This window comes from Cydia fagiglandana, chromosome 11 (genome assembly GCF_963556715.1).
Source record: "Cydia fagiglandana chromosome 11, ilCydFagi1.1, whole genome shotgun sequence".
NCBI classification, from domain to species: Eukaryota; Metazoa; Arthropoda; class Insecta; order Lepidoptera; family Tortricidae; genus Cydia; species Cydia fagiglandana.
Window position 1 is genome coordinate 15708719 of NC_085942.1, and position 26983 is coordinate 15735701.

The 26983-nt window shown below is 39.7% G+C and overlaps 3 protein-coding genes and 1 non-coding gene across 4 annotated transcripts in view; 2 read left to right on the plus strand and 2 right to left on the minus strand.

Moving 5' to 3' along the window:
- Nucleotides 1–34: 34 nt before the first annotated feature.
- Nucleotides 35–24110, minus strand: LOC134669102 (histone-lysine N-methyltransferase E(z)). The gene is made up of 16 exons (XM_063526637.1): nt 23902–24110; nt 23609–23792; nt 22949–23164; nt 20608–20711; nt 19317–19525; nt 18251–18414; nt 11525–11625; nt 10847–10976; nt 9805–9882; nt 9044–9174; nt 8238–8386; nt 7547–7653; nt 6599–6749; nt 6293–6483; nt 4772–4937; nt 35–1619 (listed from the first exon to the last, which is right to left on the minus strand). Exons 1-16 carry the CDS (start codon nt 23974–23976, stop codon nt 1559–1561), a joined length of 2217 nt encoding a protein of 738 aa, XP_063382707.1. The 5' UTR covers nt 23977–24110; the 3' UTR covers nt 35–1558.
- On the minus strand, nt 11812–11883 carry Trnan-guu (transfer RNA asparagine (anticodon GUU)). Its single transcript has one exon. It is a non-coding gene; the product is annotated as a tRNA-Asn (tRNA).
- Nucleotides 24111–24208: 98 nt separating the features above from the next.
- Nucleotides 24209–26983, plus strand: part of LOC134669098 (cytochrome c oxidase subunit 6B2-like) — a 308332-nt gene continuing 305557 nt past the window's right edge. Inside the window, exon 1 of the mRNA XM_063526632.1 lies at nt 24209–24367. The gene's annotated coding sequence lies outside the window, so the exon portion shown is untranslated. The remainder of the gene's footprint in view (nt 24368–26983) is intronic.
- Nucleotides 24468–26696, plus strand: LOC134669082 (serine/arginine repetitive matrix protein 1). The gene has a single exon (XM_063526608.1). The coding sequence runs from the start codon at nt 24672–24674 to the stop codon at nt 26616–26618; it is 1947 nt and encodes a 648-aa protein (XP_063382678.1). The 5' UTR covers nt 24468–24671; the 3' UTR covers nt 26619–26696.

The following is a 26983-nucleotide window of genomic DNA, read 5'->3' on the forward strand; positions in this document are numbered from 1 at the left end:
AGTAAGTTAGGGTTTAAAAAAAAGGAAGACAATCTATGATATTTCATTGGTTTTATTAACATGTAAAAGTACAAAGTCTTAATCATACATATAAGTCAAAAGGAACAGAAAACACAGTTTATGTCTTATATCGTTCATAATACATTACAAATATAGCAAAGAACATTAAAAACGGGTACACGATGGAAAAAGTGTTCTATGTTTCTGCTCACTATCATGTTGAGCAACACCATTTGCCTCTAAAAAGGAGGCATCTGGTCTTGCCAAAAGAATACAGTTCGTAGAGATTTAGTGCATAATTGTTTTCCATCGCATTTTCTCGGAAACGTTCGTGTTTGTCATGCTAGTTCAGTCAATGTACTACTTTTTGTACCGAGACCGACTGAAATAGCAAGACACTTTCGGAAAATAATTATGCACTACATCTGTACCCGTTGTCATTGCTACTCGTATTGAGTGTAAGTTTTATGCGTTATGTGATGTTAATAGCTATTGTGACTGAAAAATCCTTATGTACTAGGACAGGAAATATAGTCTGTCATTTAAACATCTTAAAAACTAGTGGAACATAACATGAATATTGAGTGTTTCACAGCTCGTCTAAAACCATTTTCAAAAGAGACCAAAAACAAAAGACATGTTCGATGTCCCATACATTACAACACTCATCCTTCAACGAATAGGAGACATGACGGACGGACGACCCAAGCAAATGCTCATTATAGTGGCAATTTTTTTTTAATTGTTTGACACTATTTTTAGCCGCTTAGAATCCGCCAATGTCTAAACCTGCCAATTCAGTACATATAGTCAAACCAACTTTGTCAGTCAATAAGAACCAGGAAAACTATACTCATCCTTTTCTTTTGGGTGCTAGTACTAGTCTAAGACAAAGATAGTATGACTTTCTCTGTCTATGATTGAAATGAGACAGTCCTTTGACAAACTTTATTATATCAAAACCTTGAATTGCCTTCTGGTACAAAATGTATTAAAGTGATTAGTGTCAAAATTGACTCGCAAGTAAGTACTAGTAAAGGTAGCACGGCGCAGTCGTTAAGACGACTCGACTTGTGTAAAGACACAGACTGCTGTTACTTGCTCCAAACTTGCCGATTACATGCTCGAATACCGGCATGCTTCTTTATACCATACAGGGTACAGATAACCTGTGTATAGGTAAGTAAGTACCAGGTCACCAGGGTCACGTGGCGGTACCTCAGGTTTACTGGTTGTACCGCCACGTGAGCCGGTCGCGGCCCGTGGGCCGCACGTACGGCCGCGAGCGCGTGGCCCGCACCGACCCGCTGCTGCTCCTCCTGCTAATAACAGAAACCGGCCTACTACGCGTATTCGTGCTCGTCCCGTTGCCCCCACTACTCCGAGAATTCCCGTTACTGCCAGCATTTCCCCCGGAGTTCCCGTTACTTTCAGTATTGCCGCTGCTGGTCCCCGCTGCGTGGCCCCGGGTGCTGGGCTTGTGTCCGTTGCTGCCGCTGCTGCTCGCGGGGGTGGAGGGGGTGCGCGGGGGGAGGCCGCGTTGCAGTTTGGTTTGTTCTCATAAGAATTCCATCTCGCGCTCGATGCCCACGAATTTGAGTTGTTCCGTCGGCCCGTATCTGTAATAGTTGAATTATTAAGATTGTGTTTTAAAATAGATGGTAAGAAAGTCTAGTCATCGTGGCTAGAAAGTCTAGTCAGCGTGACGTTAGCGGAGCGTTTACGATGTAGATCCACAGACTACTATATTATTTTGAAAATTGCAGCTCTTGTGAGCTGTCATCTCAATACATTAAATCAGTGGTTGGCAACCTTTGGGGTAATATTTATGACTTTATCAGATATTGTCGTTTGTCAATATTACTTAAAAAGTAGCTCGCGGGCCGCCTGTTGCCGACTGCTGCATTAAATTGGCCTGATGACAGTAACAAAGAATCATGGAAATAATGGTTTCAAAGAAACGTATATGTTAATATGATTCTAAAATATGGCCCAATCTCAGTATAAACTGAAGGATTATTAATATATTCAATAAAATAAAAGTGCGAAATTCTCCACCCGGCCATTTTGGCTGAAACACCAATCAGAGGCAACGTAAGAGTTGACGTCATCAATGCATGACATATTTCTTAGAGCAACATAGACATTATAGACAACCTCATTGACTGTAATAGTTAGGGAGGCGAGGTAGCTAAATGGCGTAATTCAACGGCGCCGTCGAGACCTATCAAAATCGAAAGATAAAATAATTTCGAAAAGAAAAGCTCGTATGGCAAAAACCATTTTAGCGGTGGGTTTGGCGTGTACGGTTTTTCAAAAATGTTAAAAAAAACAGTTACTTGGGCATTCTCGAGCGCGTCAGATATTCATACTACGTATGCCCCGAGTGCCTCTGATAACAACGGTATACTAATCTGCCGGTTTGCGTGGTGGGGGTAGGCATATAAAGTAGTCAAAAATGCAAAAAAAAAATTTACTCGAGCGCGTCAGATTTTCGGAAGGGGTGTTAAGTAGGCCCCAAGGAAGCTTCCTTTAAAAAAACTGACGATTTCGGCGTGACGATAAGTTACGATGAATTTTTGAAAATGCAAAAAAAAAAGTTTTTTTGAAATACTCGAGCGCGTCAGATTTTCATAGGGGAGGTTTATCTCGGTATCCTGAAAGCATATTTTTTTAATCTGACAAAAATGTTGGTGGGTTCTCTTAATCTGACCGAAAAAGGTTTTTTGGTTTCTTTTTTTCCTTTCTTTCTCCTTGATAAAACGGGGAATTTAAGAATGACAATAAAGCGATAGATACAACCAACGTAAATGTAGATGAAATGTAGTACGAAGTGTATTATTTATTGTATAAAAAAATGAAATGATATAAAAATTGGATTATAATTGTATTGTTATGTATGATCTTTACATTTCTGCTCAGTCTGTATTACATGTTTTTGTTTATGGCAAATTCCTCTTTTTTGCTTCAATTCTTCACTTCGTTTTGCTTACGGTACGTCCAAAAAACAATTTGAGGATCAACAGGCTATTGAATAATATACATACATGAAACTGTACATGTTAATAATACTTTTGTATACATAGATACGCGTAACTTTTTCCGAGTCCACGAAAATTGTCGAGAAGCTTTAGAAAAAAAATTTTTTGAGATATAATAAAAGTCACATAATTTAATCATCGTTATTTCATATCAATTTTTTTTAACACCCTCAGTTTTCGAGATATACTCAAAAAACCGGGAGTTTGAGTTTTTATGATGCTTCAAGTCAAAAAGTTTTAACTTTGGACAAAAATGTAAAGAGACCTTTTTTGTGTAAAATAAAATTACCTTTTTTGTTTATTTAAACTTTTTTTTTGTAAAATGTATCGTTCGCGACTTATATGCCGCAACGCGTTCTTAGGAAGACGAAATGGCTCCTCCACTCTTCCGGTCATGCGGAAACCGGCAGATTTTGTATTTTTAGTAAGTTTTAGATTATATTCTTCAAAATAAAAAATAAAAAAATCGCGCTCGAGAATGCCGGATTAACGTTTTTTTTTTTACAAGTTCGCGAACCTATAACTCGGCGGCGTCAAGGACTTATCGTCAGATTAGTTAAATTTAGTCTTTAAACACTAAAATCAACCCCCAATATCTTAATCTGACGCGCTCGAGTATTTCAGACTATCCATTTTTTTTTACTAATCTGATCGTCTATCCTAGGCGCGCGTCACTACATATAGAGCTAAATACTTTACAAGGTTGTTCTATTAGGTCTAAGGTATCTCTCATATCTTAAACTGCCACGCTCGAGTATTGCCGAAAATTCCCCTATTCGCCTCCCTAACTATAATCCATTACGTACTCCCCAAAGAGTTTGGAGGTTCAAAAAAAGATTGTTTCGCCACTAAACATTTATTACGTCCAAAAACTATTATTACACGATATAAGGTAAATATTTATTTGATATTATATAAATAAAATGCTAAATAATACGATATTTCCCCAAAAAACTTTTTTAATTATTTGGCTGGCTTATCATTGCCATGTTGGCTGTCGTAACTATAAAAAATTAAAAATTAAAAAGTATATCCGGGGCTCGGTGATTTTCACTCAAAATTTACATGTATCTAAATAATTCATCTTAAATTGCAACCGTGTGAGAGTCTTTGTATAAAATGACTTATTGTGAACAATTTTTGTAATGTATTTATCATCCCTAATTGTAATATATGGTGCTGAATTAACAATATCATTCGGATTCAAGGGAAATTCGTAACTGTAAGTATGTAAGCAATGTCTACCACCATAATTTATGACGTCACAAATCGTCACACGCCGTTTTCGCGCGAGGTTTAAACTGGCTATAATAAAATGCAATTATTTATGTTAAATCTTATGAGTATAGCTGAAATATTGTATTTTTCGGAACCAATACAAGTGTACCGACAATATTAAAAGGGATTTCAAAATTTGTCATCAGGCCAATTGTCACGGTGCCCAAGCTATTTGAGAAATACTATAGACCAGCGGCCCGCGGACCGTATGCGGCCCGCGAACCTCTCACTTGCGGCCCGCGAGCCCCCCTGGCTATTTTGTATGTAATATTGTCAAACAACAATGCCTGATAAAGTCACACATATTAACAAATATGCGGCCCGCGTCAACTTTCTTAACTACTACGTGGCTCTTGGCTGCCAAAAGGTTGCTGACCGCTGCTATAGAGTATAGACGGAGAACATTAGACAATCAAGTTCAAACGTACAAATTTAATATGGCAGCTAAGTACCTGTAATCGAAAAAGAGCTCCTCTCCTGGCTGGATGGCTCGTTTGGCGAAGATGCCGATGCGGTGGTCGCCGTTCACCATCATCACCTTGGCGTAGCAGTTGGGGTTGATGGAGTGGTTCGCGAAACGGATCTTGTTGCCTTTACGGGTCGCGTCCACCACGAAATCTGCGAACGAAGTAATAGGTAACATTGTTAACTGGCATAAAATAATTTAATTAATCTTTTATTTATTTGACAAAAGATTCTTAAAGTAACGTAAAAGTGCCCTAGCGTGTATTTATTTTATGCGATTTTTGGGTAGAAATCTATTATGATCAACTAGAAGGAGTTCCTACAATAGTTATGAGACTATGAGAAGTAGACCAGAATTTCTCATTTCTTTTATTGATTTTATTTTCTTTTCCTTTTGTAAGATTTTGATATGTTTTCTGAAAGAGCTACGTATTTGTATAAAGTTATGTACTCACTGAGTATAATTGCATGAATTCTATAGTAATTTAAATTGTATTTTTCTTAATTACTCGTAATGCATGTTAATTATAAGATGTAATAATGTTTTGAAAAGATGTGTCCCGCCAAGTTTGTTGCCGGTCCCATATTGGGATACCCTCCTCCAATTGAGGGGGGATTTAAATCTTCTCGGGGCAGAGGTGTACGGTTGGAGCCGGTGAAGGTTTATTTGACGTTCATAAGCGCATTGTAATATGCCTACTTGAATAAACTATTTTTTATCTTTATCTCTAGCTAAAATACTAACGAAAAAAATACATATTTAAGTTCAGCTTGCTTGACATGGTTCTTGTAATCAGTGACATGTAAGTGTTATGGCATACGCTGTCAAAAGTTAAACCTTTACACCTTCAAGTAAAGTTTACATTAGCTTGCTTGCACCCGTGACCTTGGCGTGTGAGTGACTTTTTGTTTATGACGTAAAGCGTTTAAAGTGTTAAATTCATAGTGAGATCCACTTGTATAGCAGAGCTTATCAATTTCCTCGAGGACCATGGCCGCCGGCCTCGAGATCACCTCGCCGCAGTACTCGCTGATGAACTCTTGTGTAAGACGGCGGGAGTGGGGCAGTATCTCACAGTTGTTCAGGTTGAACAGGAAGGAGCACATGTACTTGTCGTACACCTTGCCGCGGCGGTCGGCCTCGTCCTGCGAGATCACCTCGCCGCAGTACTCGCTGATGAACTCTTGTGTAAGGTAGCGGGAGTGGGACAGTATTTCACCGTTGTTCAGGTTGAACAGGAAGGAGCACATGTACTTGTCGTACACCTTGCCGCGGCGGTCGGCCTCGTCCTGCGAGATCACCTCGCCGCAGTACTCGCTGATGAACTCTTGTGTAAGGTAGCGGGAGTGGGACAATATCTCACCGTTGTTCAGGTTGAACAGGAAGGAGCACATGTACTTGTCGTACACCTTGCCGCGGCGGTCGGCCTCGTCCTGCGAGATCACCTCGCCGCAGTACTCGCTGATGAACTCTTGTGTAAGATGGCCGGAGTGGGACAGTATCTCACCGTTGTTCAGGTTGAACAGGAAGGAGCACATGTACTTGTCGTACACCTTGCCGCGGCGGTCGGCCTCGTCCTGCGAGATCACCTCGCCGCAGTACTCGCTGATGAACTCGTTCTTGTGCGCGGCCTCTTTGAGGAAGATGCCCCACCCGGCTACGTCGGATGGCGCTAGGAGTAGGTGCTTGTGAAGGCCACTGAAAAAGAAGTAAAATTCTATGCAATTATTTTGTCTTACGCGCTTCAGATCAGATCTCCTGGGAATTACGAGGATAGGTTCAAAGTTTAGGTATAACGGTCTTAATCACTTACCGTTGTACGGACACGTTACGGCAGCAGACCGGACTGTCCGCCCCACACTGTATGCAGAGGTCGGGATCGCATTCCCGGACGCCGAGGTAGCACGGGCACTGCTTCGTGTTGCACGACGCCTTGCAGCGGCAGCCGGGGAACCGATTCTGACCTGAATAACAGACACATAGAGCTCAATTTCGTTTGAACAAAACGTAAGGAAAATAGGAAATAAACTGCTTATTGAATAAAATTCCGTCGCTTTAGTTTATCTGATTTCAATAAAAAATATACATAGGCCTCCCCCGAGGACCCCAGTAGGCCTAGTAGATGATTGGCGCGACAGTATCTCTCCCGCGAGATACACTACCCGTTGCGTCCAGAACCATGACCATGAGTTGATCAACATATCAGCCAGAGGACGTCCACTGCTAGACATAGGCCTCCCCCAAAGAGTGCCACAATGACCGGTCTTGCGCCACCCGCATCCAGCGGACTCCCGCGGCCTTTACCAGGTCGTCAGTCCACCTTGTGGGGGGTCTACCCACGCTGCGCCTTCCGGTGCGTGGTCACTACTAAAGCACCTTTCTGACCTAACAGCCATCAGATCTACAATCACTACCACTGGCAAATTTCTAAGGGTGGTATTCCATCTGTCTAATATCTTGGTCCAATTTGTATTGGCATCTCTTGCCAGGCGTGTCTCACTCCGCGATTTCGTCGCTTTGCTACAGATAGCTAAAAGTACATCCGTTCGACCCCAATTTTGGGGTTTGCCATAAGCCGCGCGTGGCGCTGCCGCTAGGCCATATCTGTCCTGATCGTAACAGACGCGTTTTGTTAGAGAGTGAGTCTTCTGTACCTAGTACTATTATTATTTATTCTGTGCTCTTGCTTAATGAGAGAGTGAGACGAAGAAATTGGACAGGTAGAATACCATCCTAAGCGATGTCAAGAAAGCGAACTTACAATCGCTGGAGCATTGGCAGAACTTCTCGCAGAAGTTCTGCGACTGCAGGCACGGGCACATCGAGTCGCACGGCTGGTTCGGGTGCTCGCACGGAGTGTAGTTGAATCTGAATAATAAAAATATAAAATCTATTTATTTTCATAAAAAAGTACTTAAGTCTATGTAGACTTAAGTTATGTACATACATAACATAGACACATAGGTACATACCTATATGACACATAGGTACATACCTATATGTGCAAAATCTCTAGTATGAGATTACGTGCGCGGTCACTAAACTCGCGTTTTGTTGTTACTTAACTAATTCAGAATATAAATATCTACTTACCTTAATAGATAATGGTTTTTTTTCACTTAATTTGGCGTACATTAGTTTTGTAAAATTAGTAAGTTTGTACCAAACGAGAAGGGGTGAGTACAGTCACTCACTCTTCTAGCCCCGTGTTCATACTTACACGTGATGCGACTGGCGAGTCCTTCTTGAGCTGTATCTTGCGGCAGTTCACAGACCAGAGACGATGCGTCTTCTTGCGAGGCGGGGTGAGTTCAACTCGTTCTTCTAACCCCATGTTCATACTTACACATAATGAGAGTTGATAATCCTTAAGAGCTGTATCTTATAGTGCACGGACTTGCGATACGGGGCGAGTTCAGTTACCCTCCTTCTAGCCCCGTGTTCATACTTACACGTGATGCGAGTTGGAGTCCTTCTTGAGCTGTATCTTGCGGCAGTGCACGGACCAGAGGCGATGCTTCTTCTTCTTCTTGCGGGGCGGGGTGAGTTCGGCTTCCACTCGGCATTCTTCTTGCCCCGTGTTGATCCAGTATGTGTATACCTGTAAGTTACAAGAATGCCGTTATAAGAATAATAAGTTACGCAAAAGTGAACTATATGTTAGAAATTAAGTCCAAAATCATTGTGGGAAATATGTATATTTAGGCACTGTCATAGGTTTAAAATGTGAAACATGTTTATAAGCCTTATAAGTGATGGGAGCTCCACTAACAAAGTATTTTCTTTTAATTTATCTTCTGAGTGGGTGAAAACGGACCCAAATGTTTGTTCGCTACCCATCGACGCTATACAGGTTTAGAATAGAAAATTAAAATTCAATTCTAAAAGACCCCGCAGCAAACATAGGGAAAAAGTGGTTCCAGTCAAATCTCACGAGATTTTAGTATGATGTAGATTTGTCTCCTGATTATTTTTTTATAAGGACACAATTCTCTCAGAAGTATACTTTCAGAAATAATCAAGTTTATCTTTTTCTATTTCTATGAGGTACAGTCATCAGCAATAGTATCTTACACAACTAGGGCCGCAAAAATATATGACCCGCTCTTATTGCGCTCCAAATAAGAACGTGTCACATATTTTTGCGGCCCTAGTTGTGTAAGATACTATTGCTGATGACTGTACTTCCTAAAATCGCTACATTTGTGACAAATTTAAACCCCCGGGAGTTTAAATAAGAAATTGTGGTAATTTTTACCTGTTGGCAAGTCTTGGAGAGCATGACCTGCGCGATGGCACAGTAGTTACATGCGAACACTTTGTGTAGAGCGCGGAAGAGGGACTGGTCCGAGCCCGTCCACTCGGACTGGATGTCGCCCACTGTCAGACCTAGTGAAAGACCCTTGTAAATAATTTCTGACATAGTTTCCAACTTCCGATTGTGCTGCAGTAAATATCATATCAAGTCTAAGTCTATGCAGCGCCAAGCAGGTTTGCTTTTACGACCTTCTATGTTTTGTGCAAGGCTCGGAACCGGTTTTATCTTCATACAAAAAATACCGGTATTATTACGTTCTTTTTTCGTTCTCTGGTTTATTATTTCATTTTCAATGGAAGAATCTAATAATACGAAGTTGTTAGCTAAATACATGATTCATTCCTACGAAAAGAGCATAAAATAATTAAATGTATTGGGCCATTTCGGGTTTAAAAAAAACCGGTTCCGAGCCCTGGTTTTGTGTCGATTTAAGGGTAAAATTTTAATGTTGGTGGTTAGTATGGTAAAGCGAAGTGTAAAAATATGGTTGCATATAACTCACTTAAAATATGTCCCATAGTTCTTAGTTCGCTGACATAAGAGCTATGGGATATATTTTTGAGTATGAAGTGTGCACTTATATTTTTACACTTGACTGTACGGTAATGGTGTCGGAAATATTTCTTTTAGTTATGACCAGTAATAATTTTGAGGTTAAGTAAGAGGTATGGAGTAGTAAGGAGTATATTTGCTAGACTCACCGAGCGCGTTGTACGCGGGCTCGACGGGCGCGCCGGGCTTGGCGAGCGCGCCGCTCCAGCCGGCCGCGCTGCTGCCGCCTGCGGGGTTGCCATGCATCGTCAATAAAGGCTACTTGCACCAATCACTAACCCTTAAGGCCCACTTGCACCAACCCACAAACCCGGGGTTAAGCGGTTAAACCGTTAACCTAATGTCAAATTGTACTGGTAACCATGGCAACTCCGGGTTTAACTGGTTAACCCTGGATTAGTAGAATGGTGCAAGTGGCCCTACCTGGTTGAACCTGGAGTTACCTAGACATATAGGAATCCTCTAGACCGAGTTTAAAGCAATTATTTCGTGCAACCGATGATGCCAAAAATGCGGGGGCGCGCGGGACGAGCTGAGCGAAGTCCCGTGCCGTGATTGGTCCGTTCAGAGACACGGATGTCACACAAAGATACTTTCGACTCGAACATGGAGTAAAATTACCGTATGCGTGGCAGAGGGGGTAGCGCGACTATTCTGGAGGAGGTTTCGTCTGTCTACCTAGGTTACCAGTACAATTCGACACTGGGTTAACAGTTTAACCGGTTAGTCAGTGGGATGGTGCAAGGTGGTCCTAATAAGGTAGATTTAGGGTCAGTTGCACCACCCTTAAAGCATTCTCAAAATTTTATTGTATGGTAAGTTTATTGTATGGTAAGTTTCATAGTTCACTACCAAGCGACGTTGATCAGCCTGTCACATTTGGTTGGTGTATCCGGCCCATAGTCTAGCAAAGCTACTTTGGCAGTAAACAAAGGCATCTCTCATAACTTTTTTTTACTTCGTGAGTTTTCCTACTATATTCGTTTTTTTTAGCATTAGAAATAAGGTAAATGATCTTGACGCTTTTTAAAAGTCAATAACTATTACTTATGAAAGCAGAAGAATATAAATGATCGTATTAGAATAATAATTTTTAGGTACATATAATTAAAAGACAGATTTTTTACCTTATTTCTAATGCTAAAAAAACGAACTAAGTATAAAAAAACAAATTCAATGAGAATAAGTTACCCTTCGGAAACCGGTTGCTATCGTTGCTGTCTTCTGAAGAAGCGTCGTTGGGCGAGTCCATCGAGTTGGACTTGCCCTTGTCTTCTTCGCCGGCAGCTTTTTCGCGCGCTAGCTTCTCTCTTATGCCATCCTAGTACAAATGTGACGTTATCTATGAAAAGGGACCTTATTGTCGATGGTGCTAACGATGCTCCAGTATAAATACAATGCCGCGCGACACTGCGGCGTAAACGCCATCGCCCCAATAAGGCGTTTCATAGATATTGCCCCAAATAAGTATGTATGTTCAATAAAACCAGTTGAACTAAATAAATAGGTACACAAAATCAATGAAAACAGATCAATTCAACATTCGTACAGTTTTGATTATGAAAAGTTATCCGATTTCACTGCCCTTGAGTAATAAGAAACTATATTATTACATTTATTACTGTAATAATATAATTTCCGAATATTTTTACACGGATTTATATATTCCTCATTTATTTCTTAAACTCTATTTAATCTTAATTGATTAAAATCTCTATTTGCTCTATTCATATCGGATTTTGTGCTTGACATGACTGTTAAGACTTTGTGCTTGACAGACATGTTATTTTTAATTGTAAGTATATAAATTATTCAACAGGAGCGTTAAAATAAAAATACGTTAAGTAATTTATTGAAAATCTTGCTTACCAACAACATGTAGCAGCTGGGCCCGCAAGGTTCAGAAAAGGGCTTCAGGTCAGGGCCCTTTCGTTTGTTCAGGTTGGGCCCTGGGTGGCACGCCTGCAAGCCTGACACAGTCGAATATACGTTAAAATCTTGTACAAATGAATGCATTCATACAAATGCTTAAAAGAAAATAAAGTTTATTTTCTCGCAGAAATAATAAATGGTTTGTGAATGATGAGTAATGTTGATTTTATATACTGCCGTTAAAAAGTTAATAACTAGATCAGAATAAGTTAAAAAGTGGAAAAATTACTGGGTGAGACTTGAACTCACGGCCTCTGGATCAACACTCCAACGCTCTGCCAACTGAGCCACCAAGACCAAGACCTCATTAATAGTATCGTTTGTAGACGGTTCTGCTTGTTAAAAAAATAATTTAGATCAATATATATAAACCCATTAAAAAAATGGATATTCCAAAACAGACATTTCTGAATTCAAAATATCTTGAATATATGTTGTAACGAGTGTTCTGGAAGTTATTTGCTGAATTTACATTAAAAGGGCAAATAGGTACCTACATAGCGGTATTGCATTTAAGTTTGAATAGTTATTTCCCTTGAAATGGCGGCTACGGAACCCCACACTGTACATGGCCTCACTCTATAGTTCGTTTTTTTAGCATTAGAAATAAGGTAAACAATCTTGATGTGTCTTTTAATAGAAAAACACATTTTAATAAAAATAAGTTACGGCAAACATACATAAGTAAGAAAATTAGATTTAACTATAATAGTTTGATGAACTTATGCTCTGAATTTGAATGACTAACTGACTGTAGATTGAGGCATGAAACTAGATGTTTGTATTTAATAATTTAAATTTTGATAATATTTTAGTTAACGCGACATTTTTGTAACTTATATTCCTTTGACATGCATGAATTATGTCAATACAAATAATTTTCACATGCCATAAGGCTGAACATATCATGGGTCAATATGTATACTTAATAATATCTACTGTACCATATGTTCTCGTGAATAAACTTTCATTTCATTTCAAATATGTAACAATTATGAATCTAATACGATCATTCATATTCTTCTGCTTTCATAAGTAATAGTTACTGATTTTTAAAAAGCGTTTTTCAATTCAATTTCAAAAGACATGCCAAGATATTAGCTTATCTTCTTTCAAGTTCTTTCTAATGCTAAAAAAACGAACTATAGGCTGGCTTTAAATCATATTTTGATTGAATTTATCATCTATTCTCATCCTCAATTTGTTATTGGTCATACTTGTGTGTTTTTGTATTTTATTGTTTATTTATTTTATACAAGGAATAGTAAGTAGTAATAAAAACATGAGTGATATAAAAAATACATAAAGTACCAATCTAATAGAATATAAACAATAGCTAATATATGTTTTTATTATTGATAAAACGTGCAAATAGCTATAGGTATTAACAGCTATACTAAATACCCAAGATTTAAATAGCTACTTATGATATGATAAATGATAATAGATGAAATGAAATATTGGTTTAATGTAATATAGATAGATGGAAGTACGATCTTGACGTCTTTCGGAAAGATTAGCATAGAACGAGACGCGTGTAAGAAAGAGAGGCAGGCCTTTGCCCAGCAGTGGGACACAACAGGCTAACAAATAAATAATATAAACCATAAACCATGCCAACATATAAATTAATGTTATTAAATTGCACAACGGGACTTAATCGCGTAAATAAGTTTTAAGATTTTTTTTTGTGCAATTTAATAATGTTTAAAAATCGTGAAATTTTAAATAGGTGTTTTATAAATAAATGATATGAATATATTTAATATAGGTGATATCGGTGAATAAATATTAACAGTTATGTAAGCCATAGACATAAAGATATATTAAAGAATGAAAACGTCTACGTACAAGTTTAAATTGGTACCTTTGTTGCAAAGAGCTATAAAATGGGACATTATACAGGACGTCCCACGGCGATGCCACATGGAGGGAAAGTACCTTAAATATCATAGATAGCATATTTTGCTGAAAGAAGACTTCATTTTATTTTTAAAACTTAGTAAAGTTGCATTCATACTTTTTAAATTTTTTTTTTAAATAAATGTATGGAAAAAAATTATCGCGTCATTGAAGCCTTTCGATCGGTATGACAAAGCTACAAGGTATTTTTTTTTCTCGTGTAGCGGGTTCGATTCCCGGTTTAACCATGAAATTATTTAAAATGCAATTCAACTTGTTTTTTTAAATCGAAATAATGTCTTCTTTCAGTAAGATGTTCATTTACAATAATTAAGGTACTTTTCCTCCAATGACGCGATAATTTTTTTCCGTAACTTTACTAAGTTTTAAAAATAAAATGAAGTCTTCTTTCAGCAAAATATGCTATCTATGATATTTAAGGTACTTCCCCTCCACGTGGCATCGCCGTGGGACGCCCTGTATTTAACCTATTGAACGCCAAACGGCGCATCCATTTGCCGTGAGTTTTGTGAATAAATAATGACAACCTAAAAGTGGGGTGTTTTTCAGTAGATTTTCATCAAAAAACGATCGACGTCAATTGCCGCCTGTGGCGTTCAAACGGTTAAAAATTCTGCAAGATATCCCCATATTGCTCTTACCTACAACTTGTGCTAGACGTATTGTCAGGAGTCTGGCTAACGAATGTTGAACAAATCAAATTTCGAGGTTGGTCCCATTTTGAAGTCGTTCATAAGTAATGATCTACGTACTGTCTCACCGTGGTTATACCCTTTGAAAACTCATTTTGTTATCGTATTCTCGCGTAACAATTTCTAAATTCAAACTGACTATCCAATAGATGTAACGACCTTCATGAGTGGTGGGGCAGCATATATAATAAAATTACAGCAAATATACCGAATTTTAATACTGCGAAGTTCTACATATGAAGAAGTTAAGTAAATCAATATAAAAACAACCTGTAGATAAATTGACCAACAGTAGGTAAGTATTGCCACATTTAATTTTATTTGTTCAACATACTTTGCTTTAGAGCGCCACAGACATTGCAACAAATCGAATGAGATTTTCAAAACATTGCCGGTTAAGTAGGTGCAACAAATTCTATCAATTGATGCTGTAATGTATCAATCAAACAATCAATCAAAATGTTTATTTCAGGCAAAAAATACTCATATATAAAAACATACACAATCATGTCGTATCGAGAATCGCATGCGATTAGTTGCAAAGTGAGTGGCGCCTTTAGGGCCTATTTAGACGATGCTAGAACTCGCATGCGAGTTTCATTAGATTGCTGGTTTTGATTGGTCGGTTGAATTGGACATAACCAACAGTCCGCAATGTAACTAAAATCACATGCGAGTTCGCGCGCCGTCTAAATCAGCCCTTATGTCTGGTAATGAGAATGCATGACGTGTGTGCGCGGCCTTACCTGCCGGCGGGGCTCCTGCCGCAAACAGAAACACAACGTCAGCGACCATCCCACTATGTATACTTCACTAGGTATAGTATGTACTTCACTGAGTCGCTTTGTGAAAGTGCGCGGCATTCAAATGGTAACACACCCGCGACCTTGGTGCGCCGCACCCATAAGTGAGAGCGAGAAAGAGATATCTGTTTCTCGCTCTCACTTATGGGTGCGACGCAACGACGTCGCGGTGCGGTGCGATAGTGTGTTACGGCCTTTAAACCGTGATATCGTCAGGTAAGAACCAAAACTTACCAACTAAGTCCATAACCATAATAAACCGTATTAGTATCACGATAAGGTTGAGTTTTGTTTAGTTATTTTTTAGTAATTAGTGTGTTTTGGTTGTCGTCTGACGATATGGTCTCGTAAGGCTCAATGTACATATTCGTTGCAATCTAATTAGATTTTTTTATGAACCGAATAAAGAAGCATATCTTTTATTTTATGCTTTTTTAAAACAAACGAAATTCATTCCAATTTACTTATCAAAAATCATAGATGTAAAACTTTATTTGACTACTTATTATGGTTATTTTATAATTGATATATGATTTATTTTATAGGACCAGTCAGTTTCTCGGTAACATCATATACTTAGCATTAAATTCCATTCCAACTCGCACACTAAGGCCCAAAACGTCTCAGTTCAAGAGTAAACCTTCGAGATAGGCGAAAAAATGCTAGCGACTATTATTTTTACATAAAAAAGTCACTCCAAAAGCCTTTAGGTGCTAATAAAATATTGATTACAAAAAGGTATTTTTTCACCTAATCTTGACAGTAATCATAATTATAATTAATTAATAGTATAAGTACACACACTCGAAATATCTAAGCCGTAATACATATATACCTTTTATAAACTGTTACATACACACTCACACAATTGCAGTAAAATACGCTTTTACAAGTGTAATAAAGATACTTAAATGATACACTTAAATGATACAAAGTAAAATAAAATAATTATAGTATCATAAATACTTTAAACATAAACGCGTCTATTTTTATCAAAAATCGTCTGTTTACTTATATTAGCGAATTAAGTGGACTAAGGCGCTTCACAAATATAACAAGGCGTATCAAAAATGGAACATAGCGCTCCATAAACCGACCAAGGCGTTCAATAAACCGTACAAATCAACAAGGTTTTTACCACCACCAAAGATATAACTCCGTATAAGATAAATAAAGTCTAAGAACGTGCCTACGAAAGTCTTGATTTTCGTAGGCTCGTTTTAGCCTACGAAAATCAAGAAGTTTATGCTCGAAAAGATGGCGCCATACCTTTGGCCTATACCAGCTACTCGGGTAGATGGAGACATCGTTTGATATTTAACAATTTTAACACATATCAGTGGAAGAACAAGGATCTAAGTCAAATGGCGTTCTAAGTTTTAATCCTGTGTCGAAAGATGGTAGTCAATTGACTGTGACTACAAAATGTACTTTTCTCAAACATGCAATGAAATATTGATGTTATGTTCCTTATAATAGGCTGCGAAGTATGAAGTTTCAGGTGCGGCTAGGACAAAAGGTATTTAATGGAATTTCATACAAATCTTGCAGGCCTAGGCCGGCAAAGTCCTCTTTTTTAATTTTCATTTCACAGATATTTGTGACACAGCATCGTGGCATTCATCCATAAAAAAAAACTAGAGGCAGTATTGGCTTTATGGTTCGTAATGACACTGCCACTACGCCTATAAAAAAAAAAACAAAAAACAATGTTTGCTATAATTTGCAGTTTTATTTGTATAAAATCAACATGAACTTTATAAATAATACATTATTAACCAAATTTTATAATTTTAAATTATAAATTTAACTACACAAATAAAAACATTTAAAATATTTCATCTAAACGTTAGCGGTAAAAAGGTCTACTCAAACACGCGTAGTTATTTTTTCTTTAATTGTTATGGAGGTAAAGTTGAAAAATTTTCATTCTGTTTTATTGGATTTATGGTGCGTTGTTGATTTTTTGACTTTAATATGAGTTCCGACGAAATAATGAAATTAATTGTAATCGTAGGTGTTGGAATTGGCAGCGTAAGCAGAATTGATTTTAAATAACTTGCTGCCTCTGCCGCCAAGTCAAAGACGAAGTATTATATGGTTGCTTATGACAATTTTATTATTTGAGAAACTAAGAAAAATGGCTTACAGTTTATTAGAAACAGTTTTGTGGCATATTTTAAATGAATGTAACTACAAATTCGTCAACACTGTGGAAATTATACTTATTTACTCCATGCATAAAGCAACGATGTATGTGAAACATGATATCAACATGAAAGGCTATGTAAACTTATGTGACGAAAACGATAGTTAGACGGATACAAGGTGAAAAAATCAAAGATACATGAAAATATACGGGTACCTAGTAAAAATACACGACTCGTGTAAAACATACGCGTGATAATGATATAGGTACGTGTTGGTTATATTTTGGGTGTAGTTTACTTTTAGTTTTTTCTATAAATAAAACTTGGGTTTCGTGGATTTTTTATTTTATTTATTTCATTGCATGTTTGAGAAAAGCACTATACATACCTCGGCGGGAAATGGGGTTGCCCGCGCTCAGACCTATTCGGCCTCGCTTCGCTCGGCCGTCTATATGTCTTCGGCCGGCAACCCCTTTCGTCCCGGCCTCTGTAGTAATGTACTATTGGACGGTACGCGTCTATACCACAAAATAAATAATAGTACTACCATACAGAAAGGACACTTAATACAAAACCGAAGTTTGACAGCGATTCAGGGACGAATCATGCTGTCCCTTTGCCTTGGCCTATCCCTTTCAGCCCTTACTGGGTTGTCAAAATTCAAGTCTTTATCTTATCTGTGGTCGTGCACGCAAAGGGACGTCAAATTGTGCCAACCCTAATAATTGCTAATAATTGCCGAACGGAGTCGAGAATGCTCGAAAGGAGTGTCACCCCACTGTCTACAGGGTGTGTCTGACCATGGGGCTTTAAATTCAGGGCTCGATTCTACTCGCTAAACTGAGCTACTTTTATTATTGCATCAACCCCGAAATCCCGAAAAAAAAATTTACTTTTTCATACATTTTGGCTGATCAGATCAGATGTCGACGTTTTCTATGGAAAAGCCAAAAAATTTTCCCCGATTTTAGGGTTGGTCCCATAGTAAAAGTAGCTCAGTTTAGCGAGTAAAATCAAACCCTGGATTTAAAGCCCCATGGTCAGACACACCATGTATACTAAATTCTCTTTGCCACTACTTAGTTCGATACTCACGGTGTAAAAAGCAGTCGTACTTGAAGCAGCGTCGGCAGAACAGTGTGTGGAAGGAGTGCATGGTCTGGTCTCTGGCGACGCTCTCGGCGAGAGGCCCGTCGATGTTGGGCGTGCATTCCGGCGGCAGCGCGTCCGGGTCGCTGCGGGATGTTAGCTCGATGTACCTGGAAATAATAACACTGATTTAATAACAGTACTAATAATTCAGCTTGTAGAAGGTAGAGAGGCAATAGAGAGTATTCTCTCGGCGGGTGTTATGCCTGGGGACCGAAGTCCACTGAGAGTTGGTCGGAAGTTATATATTATAATAGCAACTGACATTTAAAACTCTGTAAGCGCGATGTGGGTCTCTTTTGCGTTTTAGCTCCCTAGCGCCATCTGTTAGAGTTGTTAGATTATTATGGCACGGCGTTGGCAGTGACAGCTAGAGGAGATGTCACAAGCCTATATACGTGCGAGAGGGCTTTGGTTATAGTCGCCACGCTAGCCCAATGCGGATTGGGGAAATCACATACAGCTTTGAATTTCTTCGCAGATGTATCTTTCCACACGATATTTTCGTTCACTGAGGATATCCTATATAGACAGGTATATGTTAGGTTAGGTTTATTTTATAGCAATCCTAAAGTGCGACGAGTTTATGAACAAAATAAATTATAACTAACGCATAGACCTAGTATTACATAGATGAACTATACGCGTGCCTCCGTGAGGGACAAAACATACGCAAAGCGACCATATTAAAAACACGTTTTAACATTCCTGACAACATATCAAAAACAATCTACGTAATTCGGTCGGGTTATTTGTTGCCCACCATAAACCATACTAAATTTTTGGTGGGGAACAAACAAAAAGTGAGACTGTGACAAGGACAAGCAATAATACCGCTTTTACTGCTACTCCTACTGAAATTTCCATAAGTGCATCTCGTTCAGTCGTTTGGCCCCTCCCCCCGTGTCATCTCTATGTTATTGTACCTCTATGGACTAACGAAAATGCGGGCAAACAATACATTATGACTTAAATTTTTTTGGGAAACAATAGAGACCCGAAGTAAACTCACTTCTCCCGGAGCTCCTGCGGCGTGCCCTTATCGGGGAACTGCGAGGAGATGGCCTGGAAGATGATAAAGATGGGGAACTGCTTCTCCAAGTCTGCTCCTTCTTTGTCCTTCTCCTTTTCTTTGTCTTTCTCCTTTTCTTTATCTTTGTCCTTTTCCTTATCTTTGTCTTTTTCTTTTTCCTTGTCTTTTAGCTCTTTGTTTGATTCTTTCTGTTGGATAAGTGAAAATTTGAGGATGAAGGCTCATTTAGAGGGTGCGAGAACTCGCATGCGAGTTTCATTACATTGCGGTTCTTGATTGGTCGACTGAATTAGATGTCACCAATAGTCCTCGATGTAAGTAAAATCGCATACGAGTTCGCGCGCCGTCTAAATCAGCCCTAAGTGAAACAATCTCTAGAGTCCTTAAATGTATTACATAGAAGTGAAAAACCGGATAAGCGTGAGTCGGACTCGCCCACCGAGGGTTCAGTAATTTTTAGTATTTGTTGTTATAGCAGCAACAGAAATACATCATCTATGAAAATTTCAACTGTCTAGCTATCACGGTTCATGAGATACGGCCTGGTGACAGACAGATGGACAGTGGAGTCTTAGTAATAGGGTCTAGTTTTTACTCTTTAGGTACGGAAACCTAAAAATGGGTACATTGAGACGGAAACAAGACTATAGCTTTTCTACGAATTAAAAAACTACACATTATTAAGTAATTTTCATATTAATAGCTTGTATGCAAAAATAATGACAAAGTCTTAACAATGCATTTTAGACCTATGTTCGTGATTTTTTTCTATCGAGCGAAAGTTGTTTATTCTGGCCGCGTAGCCAACATGCCAATCGCTTACGCTCCGTAGCGATCGAAACGCAATAGTCATTGTCTCACTAATATGGAAGAGTGATAGAGAGACACAAAACGGTTCGAGGGCGAAGCGATAGCGATTGTCACCTTGGCTAGGCCGACAGGTTTCGATTCAATTAAGTTACTAGAGAAAGGCCTCATGATTCATATTTTTTGCCAACCATATTATGATGTAAAAAGCGCTAAAAAGCTTTCAAAAACTGCGGGTTAAACCCACTGCAGCTTTACCTTTAGACCCTCACAGACGGCTGTGGCTATCGGAAAGTCTTGCCAAGGACGCCAACAACGGCCACAGGCGTCAACTGCGCAATGCCATAGAGACTTACGCGGGACTCCGTAAAGTTCAATTTCGCTTAAATAATCGCGAACGCCCGGCTTCCGGGGCACGTCATATTCCTTCGCCGCCTGGCTTTCAAATAAGGGCGTCACATACCTCACGCCGCTCGTCGGCGACTTCGTCACGCGTCTGGTAGGTCATGAGCGCGTGAACCAGCTCCACAAATAACTGGTCGTCGATGAAACCGCCTTCCTTGTCGCCTGTGGAAGAATTGTATCATAATTTGACAAAAACAACTCGAAATACGCGTGTTTCGCCCATAGATTCAGATTTCTCTTTAATTTTGAGTTTTAATCTTAGTTTATAAAGGAAGGTTTTACAGTCAAAGGATCACATGTCATGAACAAATTAAAATTATATTAAAATTGCGCTTGTGGATTGCGGTGTGCAGTTTCATCCCGTCTAAATCTGTTTTTGTTGAGCCATCTTTAGATTATTGATCCTCCAACTCAGCTCTATTGTAAGACCAGCTTACACCTGAATTGCAGCTAAAAATTGATGTAAATGTAACATGAGAAAGGGGGATAAAACAGATTTTATTAAGGGCGTCACCAACCGATGAACCGGGGGGCAGTTGACATGGGCGTACGCAGCATTTTTTTAAGGGGTGGGGCAGAAGTAGGGGAGGCTGGGTACGTTGTAACAGGGTACGGTTGAAACAGAAATTCTTAGCTTATGGTCAGAGACCAGGGTGGGGCAACTGCCCCACATTGCCCCACCGTGGGTAGGCTGGGTACGTTGTAACAGGGTACGGTTGAAACAGAAATTCTTAGCTTATGGTCAGAGACCAGGGTGGGGCAACTGCCCCACATTGCCCCACCGTGGGTAGGCTGGGTACGTTGTAACAGGGTACGGTTGAAACAGAAATTCTTAGCTTATGGTCAGAGACCAGGGTGGGGCAACTGCCCCACATTGCCCCACCGTGGGTAGGCTGGGTACGTTGTAACAGGGTACGGTTGAAACAGAAATTCTTAGCTTATGGTCAGAGACCAGGGTGGGGCAACTGCCCCACATTGCCCCACCGTGGGTAGGCTGGGTACGTTGTAACAGGGTACGGTTGAAACAGAAATTCTTAGCTTATGGTCAGAGACCAGGGTGGGGCAACTGCCCCACATTGCCCCACCGTGGGTAGGCTGGGTACGTTGTAACAGGGTACGGTTGAAACAGAAATTCTTAGCTTATGGTCAGAGACCAGGGTGGGGCAACTGCCCCACATTGCCCCACCGTGGGTAGGCTGGGTACGTTGTAACAGGGTACGGTTGAAACAGAAATTCTTAGCTTATGGTCAGAGACCAGGGTGGGGCAACTGCCCCACATTGCCCCACCGTGGGTAGGCTGGGTACGTTGTAACAGGGTACGGTTGAAACAGAAATTCTTAGCTTATGGTCAGAGACCAGGGTGGGGCAACTGCCCCACATTGCCCCACCGTGGGTACGCCTATGGCAGTTGATATGGCCCAGGGGAGGGGGAGGGATATACATTTGGGCAATTTATTTTGTTCCTTTCCTACTGGTAACCAATTGTAAATATTGTAATGATGTAATTATGTACTGTCAGATTCATCAATGAATTGTATGAAATCTGAAAAGCATGAATGTGTGAGAGCGAGGCTTTTGTGAATCCTAACTGTTATAAGCCATAGCCAATAGTCTTTTTGGTTTAATTTACCTTACATACCATGGAGAGGAAGCATTTGTGCACCACACACCATTGTGTATTGTGTAGTTTTTGGACAAGGTTGTATTTTTTTTATTTTTTATATTTCATTAGTATTTTCCATTTAAAGGTTTTAATAACTAACAACAACTGACTTATTTTGTTAACAGGTCAGCAAAGATAATCAAAATTTAATTGGGATTTAAAACTTCAAGGTAATTTTCGAAGTTGAGGGGTAAAAGACCTGCTGTCAGCCAATAGTGTTGAAATATTTAATTAACTAGTTAATGCACTGATTGCTTAGAGCATATACTAATGAAGTAGCCTTGCAGTAACTTACCCCTCTGTCAAAAACCTTGCAAAAAATCGTATCAACACATTTCGAAGTGTGATATATTCCTGTGCAACTGTTTCCTGTGAAAATGTTTTAATTTTTATTTTAATATGCGTGTCACATCGTGTTTCGATGCAGATCTTTATTGCATGTGTGTGCTGTATTCTTTTGTTACATCTTCATCTCCCCACAAAAAGGCAGACATTTTTATACGCAAATCGACTTATAAAGCTACTCCAGTAGGCCTAGCATATGATTGGGGCGACAGTATCTCGCGGCAAGATAGACTACCCATCTTTTTCTAACTATGTTAATAACAGAGGGACACTGCGAGATACTGTCGTGCCAATTATGTGCTAGCCCAGCAGTTGATGTATGCTCTAAGCCCGATTGTGATATAGTTCACTTTGTCCACAAAAAGAGATATAATGGAGTAAGCCAATGTACCATGCACTTTCCCGTCGTAGTTCTTAATGAGCTCCTCGATGAAAGTACCGTCCTGATCCAGGACCTCGTCCCCCATGTATGGGATGTTGTGCAGGACCGTCTCGTCTTCCACCATGAAGTTCTTCTGCGTCGGAGCCCATGTGTACATTGTGGGGATTGGGTTGACTGAATTGATTATATGGATCGGTACTTGCTGGGTTGTGACTATGCCAGAAGCTGTAATTTTAAGATAAATAAATTATCATTAACTCTTCCATATTTTTTATCATTATTTACTAAGCAGGCTTTAAACTGCCTTTAAATAGTTTAATTTCATATTTATATTTAGTTTTAATTGCTTTTCAAAGTACAGCATAAAATATTTTTAGTAATAATTAAATTTTGTATTTGTATTTCTCAATAACAATGACAATTTAGCAAAGACCTGCTGCTGAATGTAAAATCATATTACACTTCAAACAGTTCTACATCATTTGTATTTATGTACAGTCAACGTCAAAGAGAAATTTACAGCCAAAGTAACAAAAAAATGTTTACACGACCTAAATGCTATGACAATAAAGTCGTGTAAATATTTTTTTGTAACGTTAGTCGTAAAGATCTCTTTGACGTCGACTGTACATGTACCCTTTGAAATCTAAGTAAGTATATGCTACTCACCATCAGTGCAGGTTACTTCAGCCTTCTTCATGAGCCCCTCATGGCTCGGACTTGGCGCCGGCGGAGGCCAGAAAGGTCGCCGCCCGCGCTCCGCTAACTCTGCATCGCGCGTTTCCAGAGCCTCCGACATTAGACGCAAGTTTCGCGCCCATGCTACCTTCACTTCATCCGCTCTTTTGAATCGCTAAAATGAACCATTTTAATATGCAAAATGTTAAAAACTAGATTCCACAGCAAGAAATTTGTTTGATAGAGAATTTCAATTAAATCAAAACAAAGGTTAATGTACTTGCCTTCACTTGGCGGAGACGCATATATTCGGACTTCACGCGTTTCTTCCATTCTGCTGAAACCTTCGACTTGCTCATTGCGAGTTGAAATAGTAATTATTCAGTCATGCATGAGGCTAACACACTCCATGAATTAAACAAGATAATATCTGCAAAATTGAGCGTCCAACCGGTAAAAAACACTAATAAAAACGAGCGGGCGGGTACGAAGCTTGAAGCATAGCATACGGGTAAAAGTGACAGTGACAGAAGAGATAGATGAATGTTTGTCTATAGCCTAGAGTTTAGAGATGTAATGTATCGATAGAAACCGTAAAGTTGTGAAAAAAGGAAAAGGTTTTTTTACTAGGTGTCTTGCATTGACTTTCTTGTCTATGATTCGATCTATAATGTTTATGGGCATTTGAGGCAAGTGTACGCTGCCATTTTTCCACGATATAAATTGGATATAAAAGCAAATTAAAACAAGGTGAGCATGGACAGAAAGGTATTTCTTATATATTTTAAGTCCATATCATACGCTTTACTTATAACGCATGCACTGTCTGATTATTTTTCGCATAAAAGGCTACGGATTACGTAATTTATGTTATTCCTCGTCATAACTTTAACACCTATCGTATCATGTATGACAAGAACTAGTCTACGTACATTCGAAGGCGTCTCGGATTCGGGTCATTTAGAGTTGTTGTCTACACCGAAAAGTTATTCTGTTTGTAGGTGTGTGCATACCTACAAACTGCTCCAGGTTATGCGAAGAGGCTTATTAAAGTATGTCATATCGCGGCGCATGGGACGGCGGGCCGCCTGGCGCCGAGGCGGAGTATGCGCCGCCCTACGCAGGGGGCGCCGCCCCGCCGCCTCCGCCCGTCATGCCCACCACGGACCCCTGGACGGGCGTCAGCTACAGTCAGTATGGACCTCCTCCCTCCTATGATTATCCGAACTACGGCGCTGCCAACTACAACTACAATTACGACGCTAACTACTACCAACGCCCGCCTGAGAACTACTATCAGAAATATCCTGAGTCGAGAGATGCATACTCCTCCCGGGATGGTTATGACAATGCGCCCAGGCCATCTATCCGGCCAAGATCTCCTGCAGAAATTACTGTAGTAAGAAGACGTAGATCATACACTAGAAGTGTTAGTCCTTTTGAAAAGAAAGTCTTTTCAAGAAAACTAAATAGCTATGATGAGGTCCGGAAGACAAGATCTCGTAGTAGGTCAAGTCGACTTAAGAGAGGAAAGTATTCTTCCAGTGACCGCTCCAGTTCTAGGTCCTCGTCTAGACTGTCTCGTAAGAAGGTAAAGGATAGGAGGACCTCCTCTGACTCATCTGGGTCAAATGACTCATATAAAAAACGAGTAGCTAGAAAAAGTAAAACTCGAGATCATTCTTACACTCCGCCTCTGAAGAAATCTTCATCACATTCTAGAAATAGATCAATATCTAAACGCTCACCAAGTAAGGATCATTCTTCCAGTAAGTCTCCTAGGTTAAGGCATGATAAGGAAAAAGACGTCAAAGGAAAAGGCAAATTGCTTCCCAGTAAGGACAAAGCCAAGAAGACAAGGGATGTTATAACTCCTCCAAGAAAAATAAAAGAGGAACCTAAGACCCCTCCGCCAAGGCAAAAGCAGTCATCAATTACTCCACCTAGGAGCTATCAAGCTATCAAAAAGGAGCGATCAACAACACCCCCTAAGAAAAAGCGCCCGACTACACCACTCCGGAAAAATAGAGACAGCTCTCTAACACCGCCTAAAAGTTATGCTAGAAGCCGGTCCTCTTCGAGCTCTGGGTCGGGTTCGCGATCGCCGACACCGAAGCCTAAAAGCAAACGCAATCGCCGCTCGAGATCGTCTTCGAGGTCGTCAAAATCAAGGTCTAGGTCGAGATCGAAACCGCGCAGGTCCGAGCATAGGTCCCGAACGAAGAGTCGCTCCAAAAGGCGATCTGTAAGCAAGAGCAGCCGCCCTAAACGACGATCGGTAAGCAAGAGCAGCCGGTCTAAACGGCGCTCCGTAAGCGAGAGCAGTCACTCCCGGAGCCGCTCTAAATCCAGAGGAAGGCGCAGTAGGAGTCGAACGTCAAAGTCGCGTTCCCGCTCTAAAAGCTCACGCTCTAGCCGAAGCCATAGCGGAACACCAAGCGAAGAACGTCGAGGGCAATTCACTGTTGCTGACCGTAAGCGGTTCTGGAAGCTTCATCGTAGTAGGCAAGAAGAAAAAAGGAAGGAAAAGCCAGAATCTCCACCTAAAGAGGTTAAACCTCCACCAGGGGCTATAGAACCAGCACAAGTTGATGATATAGAATATGGCGATCCACCAGAGGTTGAAGGGCCAAACTTTGCTGAACTTTTACCTGCTTGCCCGGCTGACCTACAGCAACCATCGTCTTCAAAATCCAAGCCGGGCCCGATACCAATTAAAAACGACGGCAGTTTTTTGGAAATGTTCAAAAAGATGCAAGAGGAAACTAAGAAAATTGAGGAGAAGAAACCGGAAATTAAAAAACCGGTGTTACCATTCATTGGGAAGAGGCGCGGCGGGCGCGTGCTTAAGACTGGTCTAGTAAAAAAAGCAAAAGCTATAGAAGAACAACTTGCCGATAACGCTCCTAAGGATGCTTGGTCCCTTTACATGCAGGAGGTTAAGAAATACAGAGAAACCTCGTGTGAGGAGGAACGCAAAACGCGACCTTTGGTCAAATAATGTAGCTGCTAAAATATATGTAATGTTGTCTGTCTAGTATACTTTAATGTTATAATAAAGTTAGTTTATGTTAAAGTACTTTGAATGATAGTCGCTTTCTGGGGACTGGTGCAAAATCTCGTATGGTTGAAATTGATTGAGATGAATATACAAAATAAGGATTAATTAGTAAATTTCAAGTCAATTTAAGTTTGTACCACAATCATCATCAATTTGAATGGTTTGATTTATTGTTCTTAATACTGGTTTCTAATAAGAAAGTAGTAATACAATTCTAATAACTACTTTAAAAAAAAAATATATAAAAAAAACATGTTTTTTAATTGTTTTAATATGGTAGAATTTATAGATATAATGGATAGGTA

Coding starts and splice junctions, on each gene's coding strand:
- LOC134669102 (XM_063526637.1), bottom strand. CDS start 23,976: ATGAGCAAGTCGAAGGTTTCAGCAGAATGGAAGAAACGCGTGAAGTCC. Junction 11,626..18,250: donor GTACGACTGCTTTTTACACC/GTGAGTATCGAA, acceptor CGACTGTGTCAG/GCTTGCAGGCGTGCCACCCA. Junction 6,484..6,598: donor CGTAACGTGTCCGTACAACG/GTAAGTGATTAA, acceptor CTTCTTTTTCAG/TGGCCTTCACAAGCACCTAC.
- LOC134669082 (XM_063526608.1), top strand. CDS start 24,672: ATGTCATATCGCGGCGCATGGGACGGCGGGCCGCCTGGCGCCGAGGCG.